The sequence below is a fragment of the Onychomys torridus genome, chromosome 9 (genome assembly GCF_903995425.1).
Source record: "Onychomys torridus chromosome 9, mOncTor1.1, whole genome shotgun sequence".
Taxonomy (NCBI): Eukaryota; Metazoa; Chordata; class Mammalia; order Rodentia; family Cricetidae; genus Onychomys; species Onychomys torridus.
The window spans coordinates 46,001,740-46,025,703 of NC_050451.1; the positions used below are offsets into that span (position 1 = coordinate 46,001,740).

The 23,964-nt window shown below is 45.3% G+C and overlaps 1 protein-coding gene across 1 annotated transcript; it reads right to left on the minus strand.

Moving 5' to 3' along the window:
- Eef1akmt1 (EEF1A lysine methyltransferase 1) lies at positions 1–18,849 on the minus strand. The gene is made up of 5 exons (XM_036200098.1): positions 18,789–18,849; positions 14,870–15,032; positions 6,254–6,336; positions 866–1,146; positions 1–181 (listed from the first exon to the last, which is right to left on the minus strand). The coding sequence occupies exons 2-5, from the start codon at positions 15,011–15,013 to the stop codon at positions 45–47; spliced, it is 645 nt and encodes a 214-aa protein (XP_036055991.1). The 5' UTR covers positions 15,014–15,032; positions 18,789–18,849; the 3' UTR covers positions 1–44.
- Between the last annotated feature and the right edge of the window lie 5,115 nt (positions 18,850–23,964).

The window sequence follows — 23,964 nt, forward strand, 5'->3', positions numbered from 1 at the left end:
CGTGTTCCTCCGAGTCCTTTATTGTCACATGTTGCCATGTGAACTCAGGTCTCATCGTCCAGACCAGAATCATAGTTCGTGTAACAGCGGAACTCGTTGGCCAGGGTTCGAGAGTGCTCTGGAATAAACTTACACATCTTCACACCGAGGAGCTGAGCAGCCTGCTCTTCCATGATGGCTCCTGTGAAGAGAGCGTGAGTGAGCTGAGAGCCAAAGGCACCCACAACTGGGCTCTAGATGAAACCCCTGAGTAGTTGGGGGGCAGTCCCACTGCACACAGGATATAGCATTTATTTATTCATTATTCTTTTAATTTAGGTGTATTAGTGTTTCACCTGCATGTGTATCTGTGTGAAGGTGTCAGAAGCCTTGGAAGTGGAGTTATAGACAGGTGTGAGCTGCCATGTGAGTGCTGGGACTTGAACCTGGGTCCTCTGACAGAGCAGCCAGTCAGTGCTCTTAACTGTGAGCCATCTCTCCAGCCCCAGAATATAGTCTTTATATTCCTTTTTACTTTCTCTAACATGTTTGCAAAGGGCCTACTTTTTCCACTTCTTTTTATTATGTGCATGTGTGTGTGGTGTGGTGCATAGATGTGCTATGTGTATAGTGCATGTATGTGCTCATAATGGTGGTGGCTACTAAAAATAGCTAATGTATCCACGGGCGTGAGTCAGACCATGTTAAACATGTCATGGGTGCTACGTCACTCAATTCATAATGGCCCTCTGGGGCAAGGGAGGTCACATAACTTGACTAAGGTCATATAGTACGTGGCAGATTCGGGATCCAGTTCTGAGATCTCTGGCAACCCTAAAAGCCAGCACCCTGACAGGGATTACAGGATGTGAAGGGCAGCACCCACCTGTGCACAGCAGAACCTTGCCCTGAGTCAGGAACCGGATTGTTTCAGATGTCTTCCTGAGACATTCCTCAGACAGGTAAGGGGGATCGGCAACCACAATGTCAAAGCTGTGCTCAGAGACTCTTCCGGGTAAGTCCAGTGGACTGTTGTAATCATAGAAGACAAATTCCTCCCCATATATGGCGAATCTTTTGTCGTACTCAAAGATGTATACAGAGATGTCTTCCCTGCGCAGCTCCCGGAGCTTCTGATACACGCTGGGTGCACTCACGCAAGCAATTCTGGAAGCGAGTGAGATCATCAATGGTGCAAATAATAACTTTTTAAAAGTCTCTATGCTCAGATTTCATTTTTTTTCTGATTCTAGAAAAAACGTATTTTAATTTGGTTCCACTTAAAACTTAAAAGAAGATTCCTTACACCCTTACTGAATGCATTAACCACATATAGGAAACTTACACACATTCAGTTGTTTACAAGCTATACCTCCATATAATACATTTGCATCCATGTAAAGACTATGACTTATTTTACTGTATGTATTTGTGACTTTTGCATCTGATCCCTTTTTAAAACAATTAACATGTAAATACACTTATTCCCTAAAAGGCAGTTCATATGATGGTTTAAGGTTCGAAGTCTTTTGGCCAGACAGTGGTAACACACGCCTTTAATCCCAGCACTCGGGAGGCAGAGGCAGGTGGATCTCTGTGAGTTCGAGGCCAGCCTGGGCTACAGAGTGAGATCCAGGACAGCCAGAGCTGTTACACAGAGAAACCCTGTCTTGAAAATACAAAAATACAAACAAAAGACCTTTGCAGGCTTGGGCTGGCAAAACCCCAGCATGGAGAGGGGAGGTGACAGCAAGTCCCACTTCTAGCCAAGGGACAGTGAGTTTTCTTTAAGGCTACAGCCCCCTGTGGTTGACCACACTCCATACAGATCCCACCTGATGGGTTAAAAAAGAAAAGACGACATAAAGTTGGGGGGTACATCTGGGAGGACTGGGGTGGTGAATATAATCAAAACGCATCATACAAAATTCTCAAAGAACTAGTAAAAATAAACTAAAAGAAAAGAAAACAGAGTATAAAAGTAACTGCTCCCCAGAGATGTGAACACAGCAGTGAGCAGCAGGTGGGGTACAATGGGAGGGCCCACGTCAGCAGCCCTCACTGCCTCTACAGTAGCACGTCTCTACCAACACCAAGCTCCCCTTTCAGAAGAGAGAGAGAGAGAGAGAGAGAGAGAGAGAGAGAGAGAGAGAGAGAGAGATGATTCCAATTAATATTTAATAGTAAAAATTAAAACTTAGTGGGAAAAACCAACATATCAAAGAAAATATTATCACCAAATGTTTCAGCTTCAACCTCAAATGTCTTACAGACATTTGTATGGTGTTGTTTGGTTTTGTCTTTTTTTCTGAGACAGTTTTTCTCTATGTCGCCCTGGCTGTCCTGGAACTTGTTCTGTACACCAGGCTGGCCTCGAACTCAGAGATCTGCCCAAATGCCGGGATTAAAGGTGTGGGCTAGCACCGCCCAGCTGAACTGCATATGTTTAAAGCCTTGGTCTCTAGTCATGAGAGGGGGCTGTGAGGAAGCTGGGTCATTGGGAACATGCTTTGCTTTGTTTCCTGGCTACCTCTGCCATATGTACTGCTTCCCACAGGCCAGCTCACCATAACCAAAACCTCCCAACACATGAGCCCGAACCAGCCATTATCTCAAGTATTTATCAGTAGTTGAAAGCCAGCAAGCTAGGAAAAACCAAATAAACAGCAATGTGAAATCAAAGACTGAGAAACAAAGACTTCTAGCTGAGGAAGACACATGGGACACACTCATTCACATGAGTCCCATGTGCCCCCATCAGAGTCCATTAAGCAAACAGTAAAATTTCGTTGTTTTGTTGTTCAGGAATAAATTTCTGAGAGCAAAGGGAACAGGGCAGGGGAGTAAAGGAGCTATCTACACTCAGGCAGCTCAAGAGCAAACAGGTGGGGTGGCTGGCTCGGCTGGCCAGCAGTTAAACCTGGCAGGAGCAGCCAGGAGAGCTGAGCAGCGCCTGGCTTCCACCGCAGCATCCCCAGGGGCTCCGGGTAACGCAGGCCCAGGAAACTCAAGCCCTGAGGATGAAGGAGGGGCTAAAAACAGAACCCGTGAAAGAGCTATTTCAGAAACAGTTTGTTCCCAGGCTTCTCTTTCATATCCCCACGCGCTGGGGTAACTGGAGAAAACTGGAGAATGTTCTGTGGCCGGCCTGGGGGATGTCTGGGAGGGATGACTGCAAGGTATCCTGTGCAGATTCGAAGAGGCCTAGCGGGAGAGCAAGGCCCTGTCCCGTTGGCAGCACCCCGGGTGGCAGGTCGAAGAGGAGACGTTCCCAGGGTCACAGTAAACCAGCTGGCCGCGGAGACTCCCTCCACGCATTGAAGGCTGCTGTCTGGACCTCCACCCAGCACACAGGAAAAGCTCAGAGGATCCCTCACTACAGAGACCCAGCAAAAAGAGGGATGGGGTGCAGCTCACCGGTGGACCCTGAAATGACTCCCCGGCACACACCACCCTTAGGTCAACTCTCCTAGTTGTTAAGTGTTTCCACCTACCCTTAGGAATGAAGGAAAAGGCAGAGCTCAGCCGACATGCAAGGAGAACATCCAGCATCACATATAAGGGAAATTACTCAGCGTCAACAGAGGGTGTGCAGGAAGGAGACATTACTCATGTGTTGAAGGCTTAGTACTCCACTGGGGTGTCATTTTGAGGAGTGGATACGTTAGAGGGAGTAGGCCACTGCGGATGGGCCTTTGAAGGGCACACCTTGCCCAGGGACCCATCCTCTGTCTGCTTCCTGGCTGTCAAGAGGTACCGCTCTGCTGTTGTGTGCTGTGCTCTGAAATGAAGCCGGCACACCTCGAATTGAAATGTCTGCAACCATCATCCAAAATAAATCCTTCACTCCGTCAAGTGTTCATCACAGAACTCAGAAGATACTGGCTGAGGATTCGTGCAGAAAATCTGGGTAGAGACAACTGGTTTTTAAAATAAGGGGAGTGGGGTGAGCGGATCAGGTTCCATTCTTAAATAACAGAAGTTCCAGGAAAAGGAACAGAAAACATAAACACACACACACACACACACACACACACACACACACACACACACACACACACACAGAGCAGCAGTGATGGGGGAAATTGAAGAAATAACTTAAGAAACCTCCCAAATTCAACATGAGCCACATGAATGAAGGTCCTCCCCAGGGTCCAGTGTAGGAGAGGAAGTTGTACATCAAGACACTGAATACCAGGGATTAAAAGAGAATCCTAAACATGCAGTGGGTAGGGAGAAAGAAAGCAGATTTTCTACATATGGTCAAAATGTTAGATTTATTTTTTCTTTTTGAATGTTGGCTTTCTTAACCAAACAACATTTTCAGAAACCAGAATCAGACACTCAGCAAAACTATTATAGTTCAGAGAAAGAGGAAATCACAACAATTTTCTGGCAAGTCCTTCTTCTGTGGAAGGCATGAGGTGTAACCCACTTAGATGAGGCTGCAGACTAGGAACTGGACCACAGAAATGGAGAGCCTAGAACAGAGCGGGCTGAAAGACCCCAGCATGCTGGCCAAGGGTCCTCAGGAAGAGCTTAAGCAAAGCTAGAGGGTGGCCCTGGGAAAATAATTTTTTTGCCCTAAGAAGTTGTGCTGCGGGCCACAAGTGCATGAAACAGAGAGTCAGCTGTATCTAATAAAGCTATATCTAGAAGGGTCAAGGAAATTCTTCTAGAGGAAAGTCAAATATCAAGGAATATTTGATGATATTCAGCTTTTAATATATCAGCTGTCTTCTGCTATGAATTTCTTGTGCGCTCATATACTACTAGGCCACATGGCAAACAGATAAGCTTCTCAGACCTACTTCTGATCTACTAGGTAAAACCCCTACAGAGCCTAGGAGACAGGTGGGCTGTGGATGCATAGCTTTGTTTCTTGTGCAAATGAAGCTCGGACCATCCCTTTTCTTCAGGCCTAGTGGCAGGCCAGAGCTATTGGCTCAAGACAAAAGAGTTTTTTGCATAACCAGGTGCTGTAAAGACTGGAGCAGAAATCCTAGTCTGGTCCAGAGTCCTGGAACCGGAGAGAAAAGAACAAGGCAGAGTTTCGGCAGATGGTAACACAGACTGGCTCAGGCCAAGGAGTAAGTGTGAGGGTTTTAATTATGTCATCATCCTGGGAAAGGCGGGCGGGCCCTCTGTCTCTCTCCCCTCCCCTCTCTTCCTCTCTCCCTCTCTCCCTTTCTCTCTCAATAAAGCTCTAAAAAGGTAACTATGGCTGGTGACTTTCCTCCAGCACGCTCCTCTGCCAGCATGGCCGCCGCGGGCAGTGGCCAGCCACGGGCAGCACCAATTTAACCAACAGTAAGGAGCAGGAACAGTTCTGCAGGCTGTAGGAAAAGAGGAAGGAGAGATGGAGGAAGGAGGAACGGAAGATGAGGATGAGGTTGAGAGCATAAGAAGAGCTCGCTATTACTAGGACTAGGAGAGGGCAGAAAAAGAAGGGGCAGAGAAGAACTCAGTGTCTGTGCAGACAGAAGTTTGTTACAGAGAAGTAAAGTAAACGGATGTGTACATAGATTCTTTTCCCTCAGACAACCCCACGCCAGATGTAGCGTCTTCCCCGGGGCTCTGGGAAGGATTTTCTCAGGGCAGGCCCCTGGGAAAATTCCGATAAAGTTGAAGATGTAGCTTGTTATAAAGTCCTTGCCCAGCATGTACAACACCCTGCTTTTGATCCCTAATGCTGCAAAAGAAAAAGAGAAAAAGCAGACATGAGAAATGTTAGCCAAGTTGGGAGTGGTAGCTTACATGTGTAATCTGGGATCTTAGGAGATGGACTACATAAAAAGTATGAGGCTAGCCTGGGCTATATGAGGCCCTGCCTCAGAGAGAAGGGTGTGGGAATGATTTCCCAGGGTTCCTTAGACTTTGTACTGCAGCAGTTCTTAGTGAGCCATGAGCTACAAACCATGTGACAATATTTACATATTATAATTCAGACTTTTAAGAAACCGTCTCATCTAGGAAGGATATTAAAAATACTCATTTATAGCCAGGCAGCGCTGGCACACGCCTTTAATCCCAGCACCCAGGAGGCAGAGGCAGGCGGATCTCTGAGTTCGAGGCCAGCCTGGTCTACAGAGTGAGATCCAGGACAGGCACCAAAACTACACAGAGAAACCCTGTCTCGAAGAAAACAAAACAAACAAACAAAAAATCCACTTATACATTCATCTGTGCCTCGTAAATGTCATGACTGTGTTTCCATGTGCCCTTCAAACTAATGTAAACTAGAAAAGAGAAAGAAACAAAAATTGAATCTCACCTGCCACCTTCTCCAGCAGCAGCGATGGCTTCCTGTGCAAGCCGCAAAGCAGTGTCCTGACTATACCAGAACTGGCTCAGCTGCTGTAATGGGAACAGGGTGACCGGCTCAGAATTCACACACACACTTCGTCTACCTCCTAAACCAGTACACGTATATTTAACCCGTCATCAGCTCGCTTTTCTTGTAAGTTATTTAAGATTGGTACAACCCCACAGTGAATCAACAGAGTCTACACACTGAGTATCAGGGGCTGCGAGTGTCACAGAGACAACGCCAACCACCAGCCAGCGTTCTCTTGATGGCAGAACATACCCAGCCAAACCTGGTTAGACTTCCAGAGTCAACCACCATGGAAAAGACTCTAGACTCAAACACAGAAGACCCCCGTGGCCAGTCAGTAGTGTCCACGGCTCCTTTGTCCTCACTTCCACCATGTTTCCCAAGTTATTTGCAGTGTTCCTCACAGTTACGTTTGCTTTTAGTCTTACTGTTTGGTTTCATACTGATGGGTGACTTTCTTTGCATTTCTGGTGGTTCCTACTTACATATTCATATTTATAAGTGAAGGATGATGCTAATGTGGAAAAACAGTCTGGTTTTCCTCTGTGGCCAGCGCATTTCTGCACCTCTCTCCCCTAGGATGTCCATGCTGTCATGCACAGAGTCTGACTGAAAATCTGTCCAAGGTCTGGGGATGTAGGTCAGTGCTTGCCTGGCATGTGTGGGGCCCCAGGTTCTAGAAGATTATTTGTTAAAGTAATGAAAATCTGTCGAGAGCATGAATAAGCTAAGAGCCTGCCAGGCGAAGACCAGGCACCCACAAAAATGCAGTGTATACCCCACACAGTAGACTCAGGTCCATCCAGAGGGATCTAGGAACTGACATGTGCTACAGTGTAGAACAGGTACGCACTGGGAAACACTGAGTGGAAAAAAAATCAGACTCAAAATCACACTTGTTAGGTGAGTCCATTCCAACAGACAGGAAAAGAAAGCAGACTAGGGTTGCCAGGCAATGGGAGGACTGGCAGGGAGGCCATGACAGCTAGAGAGGAGAGACACGTTTCCTCCTGAGGCAATGAAAACGTTCCCACGGCCTGGAGACAGGCTCAGCGGTTAAGAACACCTGTCGCCCCTACAGAGAACCTGGGTTCCGTTTCCAGCACCCACACGGTGGCTCACAGCCATCTACAACTCCAGTTCCAGGGGATCCAGTACTCTCTTCTGACCTCCTGGGCCAGCAGGCATGCACATGGTACACATACACACCCATGTGAGCAAACACTCATACACACAGAAATAAATGAATGGTTCCGTAGTTTCCAGTGCTGGCTATTCTTGGCTCACGAGTACAGGGGGTGTTCATCCACAGGTCTCACACACAGACACTCCTTGTCTTGTCCCTTACCTTTATAAGCCAATCTTATGTCATCAGTTTTATCTATCATCTGTTTCCTTACCCTAGATCATAAACAACGCATCTTCTTAATATTCTTATTTTAACACTTTAATCTATATAGACATTAGTTCTGTGCACAGACGATGAGGACTGACGTTTGTTAAGTCAAGGGCAATGCAGCACCCGGTACCTGCTGTCACTTTGGATGCTGTCTTCTGGAAAATAGCTTTGCCCGCTGGGCTGTCTCCCTGGCCTCTAGACATTTTTTTTCTGACCCTCCTACTAACCCAGTGTCTGCACTGAGACCTTTGCATTTTGCTATCATAACGCCTTAGATTACTGCTTTATTTACTATTGCCCTATCCTTGTTTATTTACTTATATTATTTTTTGGGTATTTTTGTGTGTGTGCATGTTGAGTGTATGTGTGCTCGCACGTGTATGCACAGCCTGAGGCCAGAAGTTCCTGGAGTTCCAAGCAGCTGTGAGCTGCCTGTGGGTGCTGGGAACTGAACTCGGGTCCTCTGGAAAATGCAAACACTCTTAATTGCTAAGCCATCTCTCTCTCTAGCATCTATTGTTGCTTTGGGTGATTAGTATTAAATCATTATTTGGAGCTAAGGGATTACACTTGCTCAGCCTGAGCTGGAGCTTATTTTTTAGCCCAGACTGATGTCAAGCTCACAGCTCATCCCCTGCCTCAGCCCCGCTGAAAACTGACATAACGTGTATGAGCTACCAAGCCTGGCTGAATATTTTTCTTCTTTTGGACTCTTGAAATTGAATCCAGTGCCTTGTGTGTGCTAGGCGAGCACTCCATTCCCCGCACTAGTATTCACTGGTATTACTGTTGTTAAGTACTGAGTGCAGGTGTCAAATCCAGGGCCTCACTCAGGTAAAGCAAGCTCTTTACCACCCGAGTCATATCCCCAGCCCTAGGTAAGATGTAGTCTTACTCCAGCTCCCGTCAAGAGGTTTATCTGGGAGGGCCTGCCAGTCATGGGTCAGCAGCCTTCAAAATTACAGCTGAATTTGTTATTTCAAATAGCAAACGGTATGAAAGCACACATGATTCTTTAAGTCAGTAACATTTCTGACTAATGCACCAGGATTCTTACGTATTTCACAATTAGTCTGCACAGCACTGGCTGAATATTTACTTGTAAACACAAGTTTCAAAATGTTTCCAAAGACAGAATGCACACATACATGTACATATGAATTCATGTCTGTGTCTACATGGATTCTACATGGATGGCTGGAGGAAAGGAGCCGCATTTCCCTGCATCACAGAGGCAGGGGGCCGTGTCCGCTCTCAAGCATCCCGAGTCACAAGAGCAGTCTGCAGGGAGGCTCCAAACGACCCTATTCCTCATCAGCACTATAGTGGCCTAGGGTTTTGGTTCTCTTCACGTCATTCCACAAAATAAGAAAAATCTTTTCCTTTCTCTCTTTCTTTCCCTTACTTCCCCACCTCCATTCAAAACCACTGTTCCACTACTCCACTGTTGGCGGGAGTGCAAACTTGTACAACCGCTGTGGAAGTCAGTACGGCGGTTTCTCAGAAAACTGGGAATCGAACCACCTCAAGACCCAATGATACCACTCTTGGGCATATACCCAGTGAATGCTCAATTACATGCTCAGCTATGTTCATAGCAGCACTATTTGTAATAGCCAGAACCTGGAAACAGCCTAGATGCCCGTCAACTGAAGAATGGGTCAAGAAAATGTGGTACATATACACAATGGAGTACTACTCTGCAGAGAAAAACAATGACAGCATGAAATTTGCAGGCAAATGGATGGAACTAGAAAATATCATCCTGAGTGAGGTAAACCAACCCAGAAGGACAAACATGGTATGTACTCACTCATAAGTGGATTCTAGATATAAAGCAAAGAACAATCAGACTGCAACCCACAGAACCAGGGAGGCTACATAGTAAGGGGACCCTAGGATGACTGTGGCTTATAGTGAGTTTTAGTTTTACTCAATTACTGAACAAGCCTCAATGAAACATTTCACTATTAAGAATGTATACTCTATCAAGCTGATAATAGAAATAATTAACTAATTAATAATTAAAAAAAAGTCTGTAACTCCTGGTCTCTCACCATAGTGAGAGACGCTAAGAGAGATTTCCCCAGAAGCTGTGGCTAACGCAACCCTCCACCCTTCCATCCTCATGACCCTCCACCCTTCCATCCTCATGACCCTCCACCCTTCCATCCTCATGACCCTCCACCCTTCCATCCCCATGACCCTTCCATCCTCATGACCCTCTACCCTTCCATCCTCATGAGCCAACCGACATCTTAAGTGAATGTTCCACAGTTAGAAGATGTTGTCTCTAGAGGCTGGAGAGATGGCTCAGAGGTTAAGAACACTGACAGCTCTTCCAGAGGTCCTGAGTTCAATTCCCAGCACCCACATGGCAGCTCAATACTGTTTGTAACGTTCTGGGGGATCCAACACTCTCACACAGACAGACATGCAGGCAAAGCACCAATGTGTAGTTGGAGTTTTTCTGCCTGGCCCACAGTCAGGACAAATCTCTCTTACCTGCCAGTCCCACAGTCGCTCAGACCCAACCAAGTAAACATACAGAAACTTATATTGTTTACAAACTGTATGGCCATGGCAGGCTTCTTGTCATCTACTTCTTCTATCTTAAATTAACCCATTTCTGTTAGTCTATACTTTGCCACATGGCCTGTGGCTTACCAGTGTCTTTACATGTTGCTTCTCATGGCAGCAGCTGGCAGTGTCTCCCCCCAGTCTTCTACTTCCCAGAATTCTCTTCTCTCTTGTCCCGCCTATACTTCCTGCCTGGCCACTGGCCAATCAGAACTTTATTTACACAGAGCGATATCCACAGCACCAGTGCATATAAAAAATACATAAATAAATAAGTTTAAAAACAAAACAAAACAAAAAACCAAAAACCATTGTTCCTCTTAACACCCACCTCCAAAGCCATGGAATTACAGAGCCTGTTCTTACTGTATTATAGGAACATGGCCTTACAAGCAAACAACCCCCTCCCCCCCACACACACACAAACTACTAGATTCACAATGAAAACTAAGCCTTGGGCTGGAGAGATGGCTCAATGGTTAAGAGCACCAACTGTTCTTCCAGAGGTCCTGAGTTCAATTCCCAGCAACCACATAATGGCTCACAACCACTTGTAATGAGATCTGGTGCCCTCTTCAGGCCTGCAGGGACACATGCAGGCAGAGCATTGTATACATAATAAATAAATCTTGTAAAAAAGAAAAAGAAAGAAAACCAAGCCTGCTATCACCCACATCTCCTCACTCTCGGGCCCTACTTGTCAGAAGCCGTCATCTTCAGTTCTTGGCTTTTGGCCCTGTCACCCCACCTCTACATGCTGTGTCTAAACTCCAGGCTGGTCTAGTTCTCTGGCGTCCTGTGCTCTCTCATACACACCCTCCCTTACCGTCTCCGTGTGGGTGTAATCCACATGTAATAACTAGAACCAACACTGATGAGCCACATAACAGACTGAGTGCATGACTTTCCAGCGTGGTCATTTGCTTTTCCTGGTTAATACATGCATGATTGCCCCATCCATCCATTATTTATTTAGAGACAGGGTCTCACATATCCCACACTGGCTTTGAACTCCCTATGAGCTTGAACCGTTCTCCTGGCCCGCCCCCGTCAAGTGCTGGGATTGTAAGTGTGAGCCATCATGCCCCTTTTGTGAAGTACTAGGGATGAGTCCAGTTTCATGAACGCTAGGTGAGCGCTCCACCAAATGAGCTGTCCCAAGTCCTTTGTATTTACCCTCAGTTCTCCCAAACCCTCTGTTGCCTTTGAATACAGCCTCTTCCTGCTGAGTAGTCTACCATTCTACACTCCGCTCCCCCATGGATCTCCTGGAAGACCAATGTTGTCCTGGTTTTCAGAAGGGCACCTCCCTGACTTGGTGTCACTGTCATCTAGGAGCCTTCTCCTGCTGTGGGTCACATGGCCACCTCGCTAGAGCACACCTTTCTTCCTTGCTTTACTTGCTAGAGCAGACCTTTCTGTGGGGGGGGGGGGTGTGTGTGTGTGCGGCAAGTCTAAAATGTATCACTTTGTCCTCACACTTGACTCCTTAGCTGAACATATTTTTATCAGAATACTGACGGAATTTTCGATTTCCAGCTTTTTTCCTCCCGCTCTCCCTCCCTCCGAGACAGTCTCATTATGGAACCCTGGCTGGGTCTGGAACTCAGATACAGCTGCCTCAGCCAACGCCCCACTACCAGTGCTGGGATTAAAGGCAGCCACCGCCACAGCTAGCAATCCAGTTTCTTTCATGGGTGAAGTGGGAGTGACCCGGCTGGCCTCAGACTTGCCATGTAGCGGAGGATAACCCTAAGCTCCTGAACCTTCTTCTGGCTCCACCCTCCTGTGTGCTGCACAACAGACATGCATGTACCACCCAGACTTCTAGTTTCTGTCTTTGTTTTTTGTTTTGTTTTGTTTTGGGTATTTCAAGATAGAATTTCTCTGTGTAGCCCTGACTGTCCTGGGACTCGCTCTGTAGACCAGGCTGGCCTCGAACTCAGAGCTCCACCTGTCTACCTCCCGAATGCTGGGGTAACAGACGTGTACCACCAAGCACAGCTCTAAAGTTCTGGTTTCTAATCAAGTTATGGCGAGAGGCAATGAGGCTCTGGTCCTGAGATTCTAGGATGGCCTGCTCTTCCTGGGGAAGGGTTGGGATCTTTTATGTGGGGGGCATGTGTTTGTCAACACTGGGTACTTTCTCAATCGCTCCTCACCTTACTATTATTTTTTTTGACAAGATGCTCACTAAACCTGGGGCTTATCAATTTGGTTAGATTAGCTGGCCAGGAAGCTCTAAGGGGTCCTCGTGTGTCCACCTCCCCAGTGCTGGGATCACAAGCGTACATCACCCCTCCCAATTGTTTACCTGGTGCTGAAGCTGAACTCAGGTCCTCATGGCTACATGGTAGGTGCTTTAGTATTGAGCCAATTTGCCAACCCCCTCCCCTCCTGGATCTTCTTTACTATCCACATCCAGAATTTTCTTGATTTTCTTGTGTCTGTGTGTGCATGCACATGTTTGTGTGCGGGTGTACATGTGTGTGTGTATTGCTAGATATGGAACACAGGAATACATGTATGGAATACATGCTAGGCAGTGAACTACCAATGCACTATATTCCCAGTCCTTGGTAATTTTTGATTGTTTTAGAGATGGGAGTATCTCAGTATAATTCAGGCTACCCTTGATCTAATGATCCTCCTGCCTCAACCTCCTGAGTGTTGGGAATAAAAAAATTCCCTGCTCCTAAATGAAAGTCCCCAAATTAGATAAGTGACAATAATGAGCAATATGGGCTGGAGAGATGGCTCAGAGGTTAAGAGCACTGACTGCTCTTCCAGAGGTCCTGAGTTCAATTCCCAGCAACCACAAGGTGGCTCACAACCATCTGTAATGAGATCTGACACTCTCTTCTGTATACATAATAAATAAATAAATATCTTTTAAAAAATGAGCAATATTAATAAGTAAGTTTTTGTCCGTGCTTTTATATATTTTATACAATAGCTTTTACTTTTAGAGTCAGAAAAGAAGTATGTAAATGTAATATTCTAAATAGTAAGCAGGAGAAAAAGATAGACCACCTAAAGAATAATACTTCAAATTCATGCTGCTCATCCACAGAAGAGCAAGCTAAAAGGGAAAAACACATAGAGAAGTCGGGTGTGGTGGTAAAGCTGGAATCCCAGCACCTGGAGGTAGGGGCAGACGAGCAGGAGTTCAAAGCCAGCCCTGAACAAAACAACAAATAAAAATACACAAGGATGGGGGTGCGGAGCTGGGGGTAGGGGTGACGCACACCTTTAATCCCAAGACTCTGGAGACAGACCCAGGTGGATCTCTGTGAGTTCAAGGCCAGCCTGGTCTACAGATTAAGTTCCAGGATGGCCAGGGATACACAGAGAAACCCTGTCTTGAAAAAAACCAAAACCAAACCATAAGATGGAAACCACGAGAAAGTTGTCTGACTGAATAGAACCCCTGGAGTAAAGGGAAAGGACCATTTTTATACCATAGTTGTAAGCGAAGGTGGAGGATGGTCAGAAAGATCTAACCTGGGCAAAAAATAAAAAGTATTGAAAAAACAAAACAAACTAAGATATAAAACCTTTTTCTACTTACCAACTGACAGGGAGAGACAGGATGTTACTTCGAAACCAGCAGAGACAAGTTTGAGGCTTTGTTACTCAGCTTATGGCAGAGGTTTCCCTCAACAGTTTTAGGGTTTTTTCCCTTTGATTTTTTTCGAGACAGGGTTTCTCTGTGTAATTTTGGTGCCTGTCTCGATCTTGCTCTGTAGCCCAGGCTGGCCTTGAACTCATAGAGATCTGCCTCCCCAGTGCTGGGATTCAAGGCGTGCGCTACCACAGCCCAGCTGGTTTTAGTTTTTCACTTCCTACATCTTTTTTAGTTTACCTTTTTGAGGCAAGGGCTTGCTATGTGTCCCAGGCTATATCCCTAAACTCACTATATAGCTTAGTGGACCTCAGGCTGCTTGATCCTCCTGCCTCTGCCTCCTGGGTGCTAGGATTATAGGATGCACCACTGCCCTGGTACCTACTTTTTGTTTTGTTTTGTTTTGTGTGTGTGTGTGTGTGTGTGTGTGTTGGTTCTTCAAGACAGGGTTTCTCTGTGTAACAGTCCTGGCTGTCCTGGAACTCAATTTGTAGATTAGGCTGGTCTCGAACTCACTGGCTACAAAATACAAAAATGTATTAAACTAGAAATTACCCTATTCTTAAAAATTCTTTCATCAAATTTTCATTATATGTTAGGTTCGGCTACCCCTTTTACTGAAACGATGTATTTTAGGATGGTTGGGTTCGATGAAAACCAATAGGGTGTGCTTCTACCCAAGGACAAAGTGCAAGTTACTTACAGACATGACATTATTACCCCACTGCCTGCAAAACTCCTACCCTCCTCTAGTCACCAGCCAGCCTGCCCGTCAGAGGCAGGAAAATCTGCACATACTGTCCTAGGATGTCGCTGTCTGCTTCCTGCCCTTGCTCCCTACAGCTCTCAGTTTCTGAAGGACAGGCGGCAGAGGGAAAGACAGACAAAACATTGACAAGGCAATGCTAAGTGCCACACTGTTATTTCCTGACATGGGTGCCTTACTTACCCAGTTCTCCTCTATTACCCCAACATTATATTTATCATCCCCCGCTGTGTTGATGGATTGTTTCTGCTCAGCATAAAATTCCTGGAGAGCTGCTAAGGCGTGGGAAGAGAGCTGGGGTACATCATCATCTTCTGAATCACTCATTTCACAAATTGTCTATGACCTACAGAGCAAGAATATATGTTGTATGGACTTGTTTTCTCTGCTCACCAAATAACAATGAGAAAAATTAAACACAAAACACAACACAAACAAAAGTGATTTTATTCCCCCATTGAGACAGGGTTTCTCTGTGTAGCCCTGGCTGTCCTGAAACTCACTCTGTAGCCCAGGCTGGCCTCAAACTCACAGAGATCTGCCTGCCTCTCTGCCTCCTGAGTGTTGGGATTAAAGGTATGCACCACCACTGCCTGGCAAAAAGTGAATTTTATACAGAAAGTATACATATCTAAAGCTTTCCAGGGCTGGCGGGATGGCCTAGCAGGCGAAATCACTGGCTATGCAACCCTAATAACCCGAGGTCAATCTTTGGAATTCCTGTACAAACAGCCAAACAAGGGGCTGAAGAGACAGCTCAGCAGTGGAGCAATGACTGCTCTTCCAGAGAACCTGGTTCAGCACCCACACGGCAGCTCACATGTCAGTAACTCCAGTCCCAAGAGATCTGATGCCCACTTCTGGCCTTGACTGGCACCAGGCCCACATGTACAGACATATATTAAGGCAAATACTCATATGCAAAAAGTACAAATAAATAAAATCTAAAACAAACCATAACAACAAAAAGATGAGGTGGCTCGCAGATGACATCCCAGCCCCAGGGAGGCAGAAACACGAGACAGATGCACCAAAAATGAGAGAAACCCTGAAATAAAGAAGGGTTGTCAGGAGCTGGGGGTGGTGTGTGTGTGTGTGTGTGTGTGTGTGTGTGTGTGTGTGTGTGTGTGTGTGTGTGTGTATGTGTATCTTTAATCCCAGCACTTGGGAGGCAGAGGCAGGTGGATCTCTGAGTTTGGCCTGGTCTACATAGCCAGTTCTAGGCCAGCCAGGGTTACAAAGAGACACTATCACACAAGCCAACAAACAAACAAACAAACAGGCAAGCAGGACTCTGCCCTCCACACACCTGCACACACAGGGAGATCTAATCAAAGCTTTTCTCATATTCTTCTGTGTCTTTCTTTGCCTGTGGTCTTCAGGGTTCTGGGTTTTCCTACTGAAGCCTCTCACCAGCTCACCAGTTCACATCTTTGACACTGCTGTTTCCATCTCTACAAAGAGGAGGTCTTTTCATATCTATACTTAGCATGCCCAACCCTTTCCTTATCTTTTTAATTGTGTGAGTGCCACATGAATGCCTGGTGTCCACGAAGGGCCACTGTACTTTCTCACCTAGTGCCCAAACCCTTGGAAAACTTAGGGATACACAGTCTAGACGTTCGTTAGCTTCTTAAACTGAAGGTCATGCCCTCATATATGAGCTTTCAGAATCAAATGTGTGTGGGGGAGGTGCTGGCCTCAGTGCAACAACCAAGAGTTAGCTGAAGACTCAGCACGTGACCAATCTGCTGTTTTGAGCAGCCCTCCGCTCTGAGGCACAGCACTGCGCTATACAACATGAGGCGCAGCAGCAAACCACACATCGCCTCACGACTACCTTAGTGAAGAGAACTTCATCAAGCAGTCAGACAGCCACATATAAAACATGCTCTTCAACTCGGGATCCTTCTGAGAAACTGTTTTGTTTGGGGTTTTTTTGGTTTTTCAAGACAGGGTTTCTCTGTGTAGCTTTGCGCCTTTCCTGGAACTCACTTGGTAGCCCAGGCTGGCCTCGAACTCACAGAGATCCGCCTGCCTCTGCCTCCCGAGTGCTGGGATTAAAGGCGTGCGCCACCACAGCCAGCTTTAAGAAACGTTTTATTAGGGTTGGAGTAATGGCTCAGTGGTTAAGAATATTGACTGCTCTTTTAGAGGACCTGGGTTCAATTCCCAGCACCCAAGTGGCAACTCACAACTATGTGTAACTCCAATTCCAGGGGACCTGAGACCCTCATGCAGGTATAAAAAAAAAAGTCCTTTTTGTCATCCCTCATACATAGGAATATATATGAGAAATGTAAAATAACCAAATCAAATATTTACTGATAGTAAGCATATATTTTATTTATTGTTTTAATGTGTTTGGTCGTTTATTAAGATAGTGGTGGAAGACAGAAGTTTCGGTCATTACTTTTTTTAAAACTTTATTTTATGTGCACTGGTGTGAAGAACTCAGGTCCTCTGAAAGAGCAGCCAGTGCTCTAGCCACCGAGCTAACCAATCTTTTTTTTTAGATGGGAAAGGAATACAGAAGAGTCTCATTATGCAGCCCAGACTGTCCTGGAATTCACTACATAGCTTAGGCTAGCCTCAAACTCATGATCCTGCTGCCTCAGCTTCCTGAGGTTCCAGGTATGTGCTATCCCACAGGGCTGTTTTATATTGTTTTTATAACATCTAAGTGGATTTGTGGAATTCTGTTAAAGATTTTCAGGTCTGAAAGGGGGCTGGGAAGTGCTGTGTTATTATCATTAAACTGACCTGGAGTCCTTCCTGGCTCATATTCTAGTTCAGTGGCTTCTCATGGGAAAAACTAGGAGTCACTCTTCTAGGAGAAATATTTGCAAATATCTGGAAACATTTTTGGTTGTCATAATCAAGGGCATTGCCGGCAAACTTCCTACAGTTCCGAGGACAGCCCTCCACTTCAAAGATAGATCCAGCTCGAAATGTCCTTAGTGCTGAGGTTGAGGAACTTCAGAGTCAAGGAAATGGCAATGTGGGGATTGTTCTACTAAGGCAGTGTGGCTCAGCATCATGGGATGCAGGGAAGAGCCTGTTGAAGACAGAAGAGCAGCAGGTGGCAGTTTGCCTTGGCAGGAAAGGATGAAAACAAGGTAACAGGAAGATGGATACCAAAGGCAAAGGAGGAGGTCTGCAATGAGCAACAGCTGCAGCAGGGATTTCTTTCTCTCTGTCTTTGTCTCTCTGGGCAGGGTTTCTTTGTGTAGTCTTGGCTGTCCTGGAATTCCCTCTGTAGACCAGGCTGGCCTCGAACTCTGATCCGCCTGCCTCTGGGATTAAAGGCGCGTGCCACCACCGCCTGGCTATGAAAATCTTGTGCTTTCACATTCAGACTAGGCTCTTAGCCTGACACGAGTCCTTCCATCTCACTTTCTAAATACTACTTAACCTGTCAAGTATTTTTTACTTTTTAAAGAAAGACTGTTGGGGGGCTGGAGAGATAGCTCAGAGGTTAAGAGCACTGACTGCTCTTCCTGAGGTCCTGAGTTCAATTCCCAGCACCCACATGGTGGCTCACAACCATCTGTGATGAGATCTGGTGCCCTCTTCTGTGTACATAATAAATAAATAAATCTTAAAAAAAAAAAAAGAAATAAAGAAATAAAGATTGTTGGGTGTGGTGTGGCAGGTATAATGACAACAAGAGGAAGCAGGAAGGATCAATGAGTATCAGGCCAGCCTGGGCTACACCGTGACTCCATCTCAAAAGGAAACAAACCCCTCCACAACCTGAGATAAAACTTCCACCGAGAAAGCATGCCATGAACACACAGCACGGTAAGAAAGGGTACAGCCTGGGCAGCTGTGTCCAGCACGTGCTCCCCTTCCCCGGCAGTCTTCCCGTTTCCGGTCGGAACACGATTCCGGCGGGACCATCTGCTGGATGCTAGGGGCTGTTTCCGAGTCACGGTGCCCAAGTCCCCGGAGGCCCCCACTGGGAAAGTCTCGAAGGATCAGCGTGGACCGCAAGGCCCGCCGATTCTCCACTGACCGCAGACCCCCAAACCACCGAAAGCCCTCAGCCCGCTCCCGCGCCACCCCGCGCCACTCCGCGCCACTCCGCGCCCGCACTCACCACGGACACATGCGCAGTTGCCCCAGTGCGCAGACGCCGTGCGAGAGGCGGGACCGCTGCGCTTGCGCAGGCGCAGTCCCGTCGGAGGCGGGCCTGAGGGTGTAGTCCCGCCCAGTCAGTTTAGGTTCGAGATTGTCAGGCTGTTTCACGTTAGGTTTGGTGTCCGGTCGGTCTTAATTGAGACACTGACTAAAACAATAAGGGCTTCATAGTATTAATGGGGTTCAGAAAGTCTTCCAAACCGTTTAGTTTTTAAGCGCTTTCAGTGTTGAATGCACATATCGTATATTTTACCAACTACACTACCTAGCATGGTAGCTGGCACACGATGTCCCTTAATCAAAACTAAGGCTCCCTTTCCTTCGGCAGTTATCAAATCATTTGTAATTTGTTTTTCTTTCCCAAGGGCAGGCAAACTACATCACGTTCCCGCCTTTGTTTACTGATTTCATGATCTGCCTGAGCAGCTTTGCATCATTTGTGGCATATAGGAATCGCTCAGCTGCTGATGCCACTCAATAAAGCAGCTTAATAACCTGTTGGGTCACGATTTCTATATACAGTACTCTTCTGTGGAAACCCATACTTCACTTTGATTTCGATTGCTCTGAAAAGATGTCTAGTCTAATAAACCAAGAAGCTCAAAGCAAGAGCAACTTATCAAAATGGCAAGAAATGAAAAACTATTAAATGAAAATAAATCAGGAAACCACCCACTTTTATGACTTATTAGAAAAGTCTGTGTTAAAGAAAATTATTTGGAGTCTGTCTGTTTTTTTTTTGTTTTTTGTTTTGTTTTGTTTTGTTTTGTTAAGATTTCAAAGCTTCCATTCTTTTTATAAGCATGCACACAATGATTACATGCATGTATTTTAGTATATGGTATTTTTAAATTAAAGTGTTCAAAGAAACCAGAAAGCTCAAACCTTTCTTTGTTTTGTTTTGTTTTGCCTGTGGTTTTTCGAGACAGGGTGTCTGTATGTAATTCTGGCTTTCCTGGACTCTCTGTAGACCAGGCTACCCTCACACTTAGAGAGATCTACCTGCCTCATCCTCCCAAGTGCTGGGATTAAAGTTATGGTCGACAACCTGGCTAAAACTTTTTTATCTCCAATAGTTGCTGGACACTCATGTAATACAAAAAGGTTAATATCTTCCCTGTGAAACATGTTTTATAACTTAAATGTTTTTTATTCATAAATCATAAAAAGTAATATCAAAGGCAAACTAACCCCTATTGAAGTAAATTCAATTCAATCAAATTGCACCTAAAAGATGATTTCAAATCAATTTCATTTTGGGAATCATTCTTTTTACATTCAGCAATGGTGCAAAGCATACTTTGAAAGATCTCTTAAGATAGAAATAGCTGGTCTTGGTGCCCCATGTCTTTAATCTCAGGGCTCAGAGGAAGCAGGTGAATCTCTGTGAGTTGGAGGTCAGTCCGGGCTACATAAGTTCTTGGAGAGCATGGCTACCTTTTAAGGACACTCCCTCCTCACACCCACACACATACACACATACACACATACATACATACATACATACATACATACATACATCCTGGAACTCTTGTAGAACAGGCTGGCCCCAAACTCCCAAAGATCCATTCATCTCCCTTTGCCTCCCAAGTGCTGTGATTAAAGTCATGTGCCACCACTGACCTTATGACTTCTCATTATTATTGTTGTTGTTGGGGTTGAGTTATCCTCCACCTTCAGCCTTTGAAGTAGAAAGAACTGGCAATTCCACAATCTTTGGCCTTTAAAAAAAATATAATGCATTGCCGGGTATGGTGATGCAGGCCTTTAATCCCAGCACACGGGAGGCAGAAGCAGGCAGGTCTGTGAGTTTGAGGCCAGCCTGGTCTATAACTCCAGTTCCAGGACAGCTAAGGCTGTTACATAGAGAAACTCGGTCTCAAAAAGCCATAAACAAACAAATAAATAAAATAATCTAAGCTCAGGTAATTAAGAATTTAAATTCTCACAAATTAAAAATAATTAAAATTATTAATCAAATCAAGTAAGATTTATTTGATAATAGACTAAGTCAAAAATTAGTGTTGGCAGGAAACTCAAGTTTATGAGTCATTTGTTGGACTTCCCCCGCCACCACAGGAATAACAGCAGCAGGTGCATCAGAAATGCATTGCTTTTAACAAAAGCCTGCAAAATTCAGATGTAGCTAATGTGACAGCCTCTTGAGGCTGGGCATTTAAGAGTTGATGAACCCTACAGGCTCGTCCCTCACTGATGACATCATGCCTCTTCCAGATGGACTGGACAGAGGGTGTTGCTCTCTCTTGCTTTTCAACTTCAGCTTTGTGAACAAGCAAGAGAGCCCTCACCACACACCCATGCCTTCAGCTTGGGCTTCCTGGCCACCAGGACTGAGGAACCATGCTGTTTGTTATTTATACCACTCAATTCAAGTATCCTCTTGTACAGGATGAGTGGGCTAACTAACCCAGCTGACCGGAAACAAGGTAATTTTGAAACAGAAGAGACATGCGTGGTATGGTCTACATTTTTAAATGTTTAAGGACTGGATGTGGAGGGCTCAGTGAGTAAAAGTGCTGACCTTCCCACTTTGACTGAACCCACCTGCACGGGCAATACTTAATGACGGTTAGATGTTAAGCCTTTGTTAGAATACATTTACCAACTGAAGTGAATGTAGCCTTAGAAGTAATACAATGGAACTTAAGGAGCATCCAGTACTCTTTTTTCTATCATTGTTTTAAAGTTTCATTTGGGGAGATGTGGTAGTTTGAATGTAATTGGCCCCCATGATCTCATAGGAAGTGGCACTATTAGAAGATATGGCTTTGCTGGAATGGGTGTGGTCTTTTTTTTTTTTTTAAATAAATTGTGGTTTTTTTTAAAAAAAAAAAATTTATTTTATTTTATGTGCATTATGAGTGTCAGGTCCCTTGGGACTGGAATTACAGACAGTTGTGAGCTGCCATGTGGGTGCTGGGAATTGAACCCAGGTCCTCCGGAAGAGCAGTCAGTGTTCTTAACCACTGAGCCATCTTCCAGCCCAACAGGTGTGGTCTTATTGGAAGAAGTGTGTCATCATGGGGTGGGTTTTGAGATTTCCTATGCTCAGAATAATACCTAGTGTCTCAGTTGATTTGCTGTTGCCTGCAAAATGTAGGACTCTCGGCTACTCCTCTAGCATCATGTCTGTCTGTACACTGCCATGTTCCCCATCATAATAATGGACTGAACCTCCAAAACTGTAAACAAACCCCCTCAATGAAATGTTTCCTTATAAGAGTTGCTGTGATCCTGGAGTCTTTTCACAGCAAGAGAAACCCTAACTAAGACAGAAGTTGGTACCGGGGACTGGGGTATTGCTGTGATAGCCCTGAGCATGTTTTTGTTAGAAGTAATATGGACTTTGAGAGTTTGGGTTAGGAAAGCAATAGAATGCTTTAAGCACCACTTAATAGGCCATACTAGCAGAAGCATGGAAGACAGAGGTGCTGAATGTGATTTGATGAACTGTGGGGATCAAGGTTTCAGAGAAGAATGTTAGTATTTGGCCTAGGGACTGGTCTTATGGTATTTTGGTGAAGAGAGTGTCTACTTTTTATCCTTGTTCAAAAAGTCTGAGGCTACAGGGAAGAGTTTTGAATGAATTCTATTGGCAGAGGAGATCACAAAACAGCCTAGTATAGACTCTGCTGTGTGTTTATTAGTGGTAACTAGAGTTACCAATAGAATGAAGATTTATATTGAAAAGGAGCAAGCTGAGCAGGGTAAATCACAAAACATGAGGAGAAAAAGAGCACCAGGAAGTGGAATGGAGGTAAGTCCTGTGTTTAAGGAGATAAATAGATTAAGACTTGGAATTAAAGGGAGTGATGACCTCAGGGCAAGATCGCACCCAGCTAAGTTTCCAAATGTGAAAAGGAATTAAAGAAAAGCTTAGAGTTGGGTGTGGTGGGGGCACATCTTTAATTCTAGCACTTGAAAGGCAGAAGCTGGGCTGTGGGATAGCTCGGTGATTGGGAGTACTGGCTGCTCTTCTAGAGGACCTGAGTTCAATTCCTAGCACCCACATGGCAGCTCACTGATGTCTGTGATTCCAGTTCCAGGGGACTTGACACCCATGGCAAAGACACCAACGCCAGTGGTAATAAATACCTTTAATCCCAGCACTTGGGAGGCAGAACCAGGTGGATCTCTGTGAGTTCGAGGCCAGCCTGGTCTCCAAAGCGAGTTCCAGGACAGGCGCAAAGCTACACAGAGAAACCCTGTCTCGAAACACCAAAAAAGAAAGGCAGAAGCTGGCAGATCTCAGAGTTTGAGGCCAGCCTGTTCTAGAGATCCAGTTTCAGGCCAGTCAAGCTTAGATAGTGAAGGACAGAAAGCTGGTGAAGATGTAATTGAACAAGGGGGTCATGTTCCAGCCCCAACAAGCAGAAAAACTTGGCAACTTTGGCCATGTGGCTCTGGATTTAGAGTTAAGAAGAAAGGTGTTATGGAATAAAACTGCTGAGGCCAGGCATGTATGAGGAGTGTTCCTGAATGGAGGCCTACTACAGAGGCCATTTTGTGAAGCTGTGAAGTTGAAACCTAGATTGTCTTGGAGAACCCAAGATGTTAGAGATGCCAGAGCTGAGGAGATACCTACTAACAGGGAGTGGAAACATCCCAAGAGAAAAAAGTGTGCCACAGTCAACAAAGCTGAAATTAATTAGAGACCTGAAGAGCGTTTGACATCAGACATGGAGATGGAGAGTTTGGAGTTTGCCCAGCTGGTTTTTGGTCTTGCTTTGATCCAGTATTTCCTCACTATGCTCCCTTCCCTGTGTTTTGGAATAATATATATCCTGTGCCATTATATTTTGGAAGTATGTGATTTGCTTTTTTTTTTTTTTTTTTTTTTTTTTTTTTTTTTACAGGTGATTACAGTTAAGAGATTGCATGTATCTCAGGAGAGACTTTGAACTTTAAAACATTGTTAAGACTGTGATAGACTATGGGGACTTTTGAAATTTGACTAAATGCATTACAAGCTTATGAGGGCCAGGGAGAGGAATGTGGTAGTTTGAATATAATTCACCCCCATAATCTCATAGCTGTGGCTTTGTTGGAGCGGTTATGACTTTGATGGAGGAAGTGTGTCACTATGGAGGCAGGCTTTGAGGTCTCATATATGC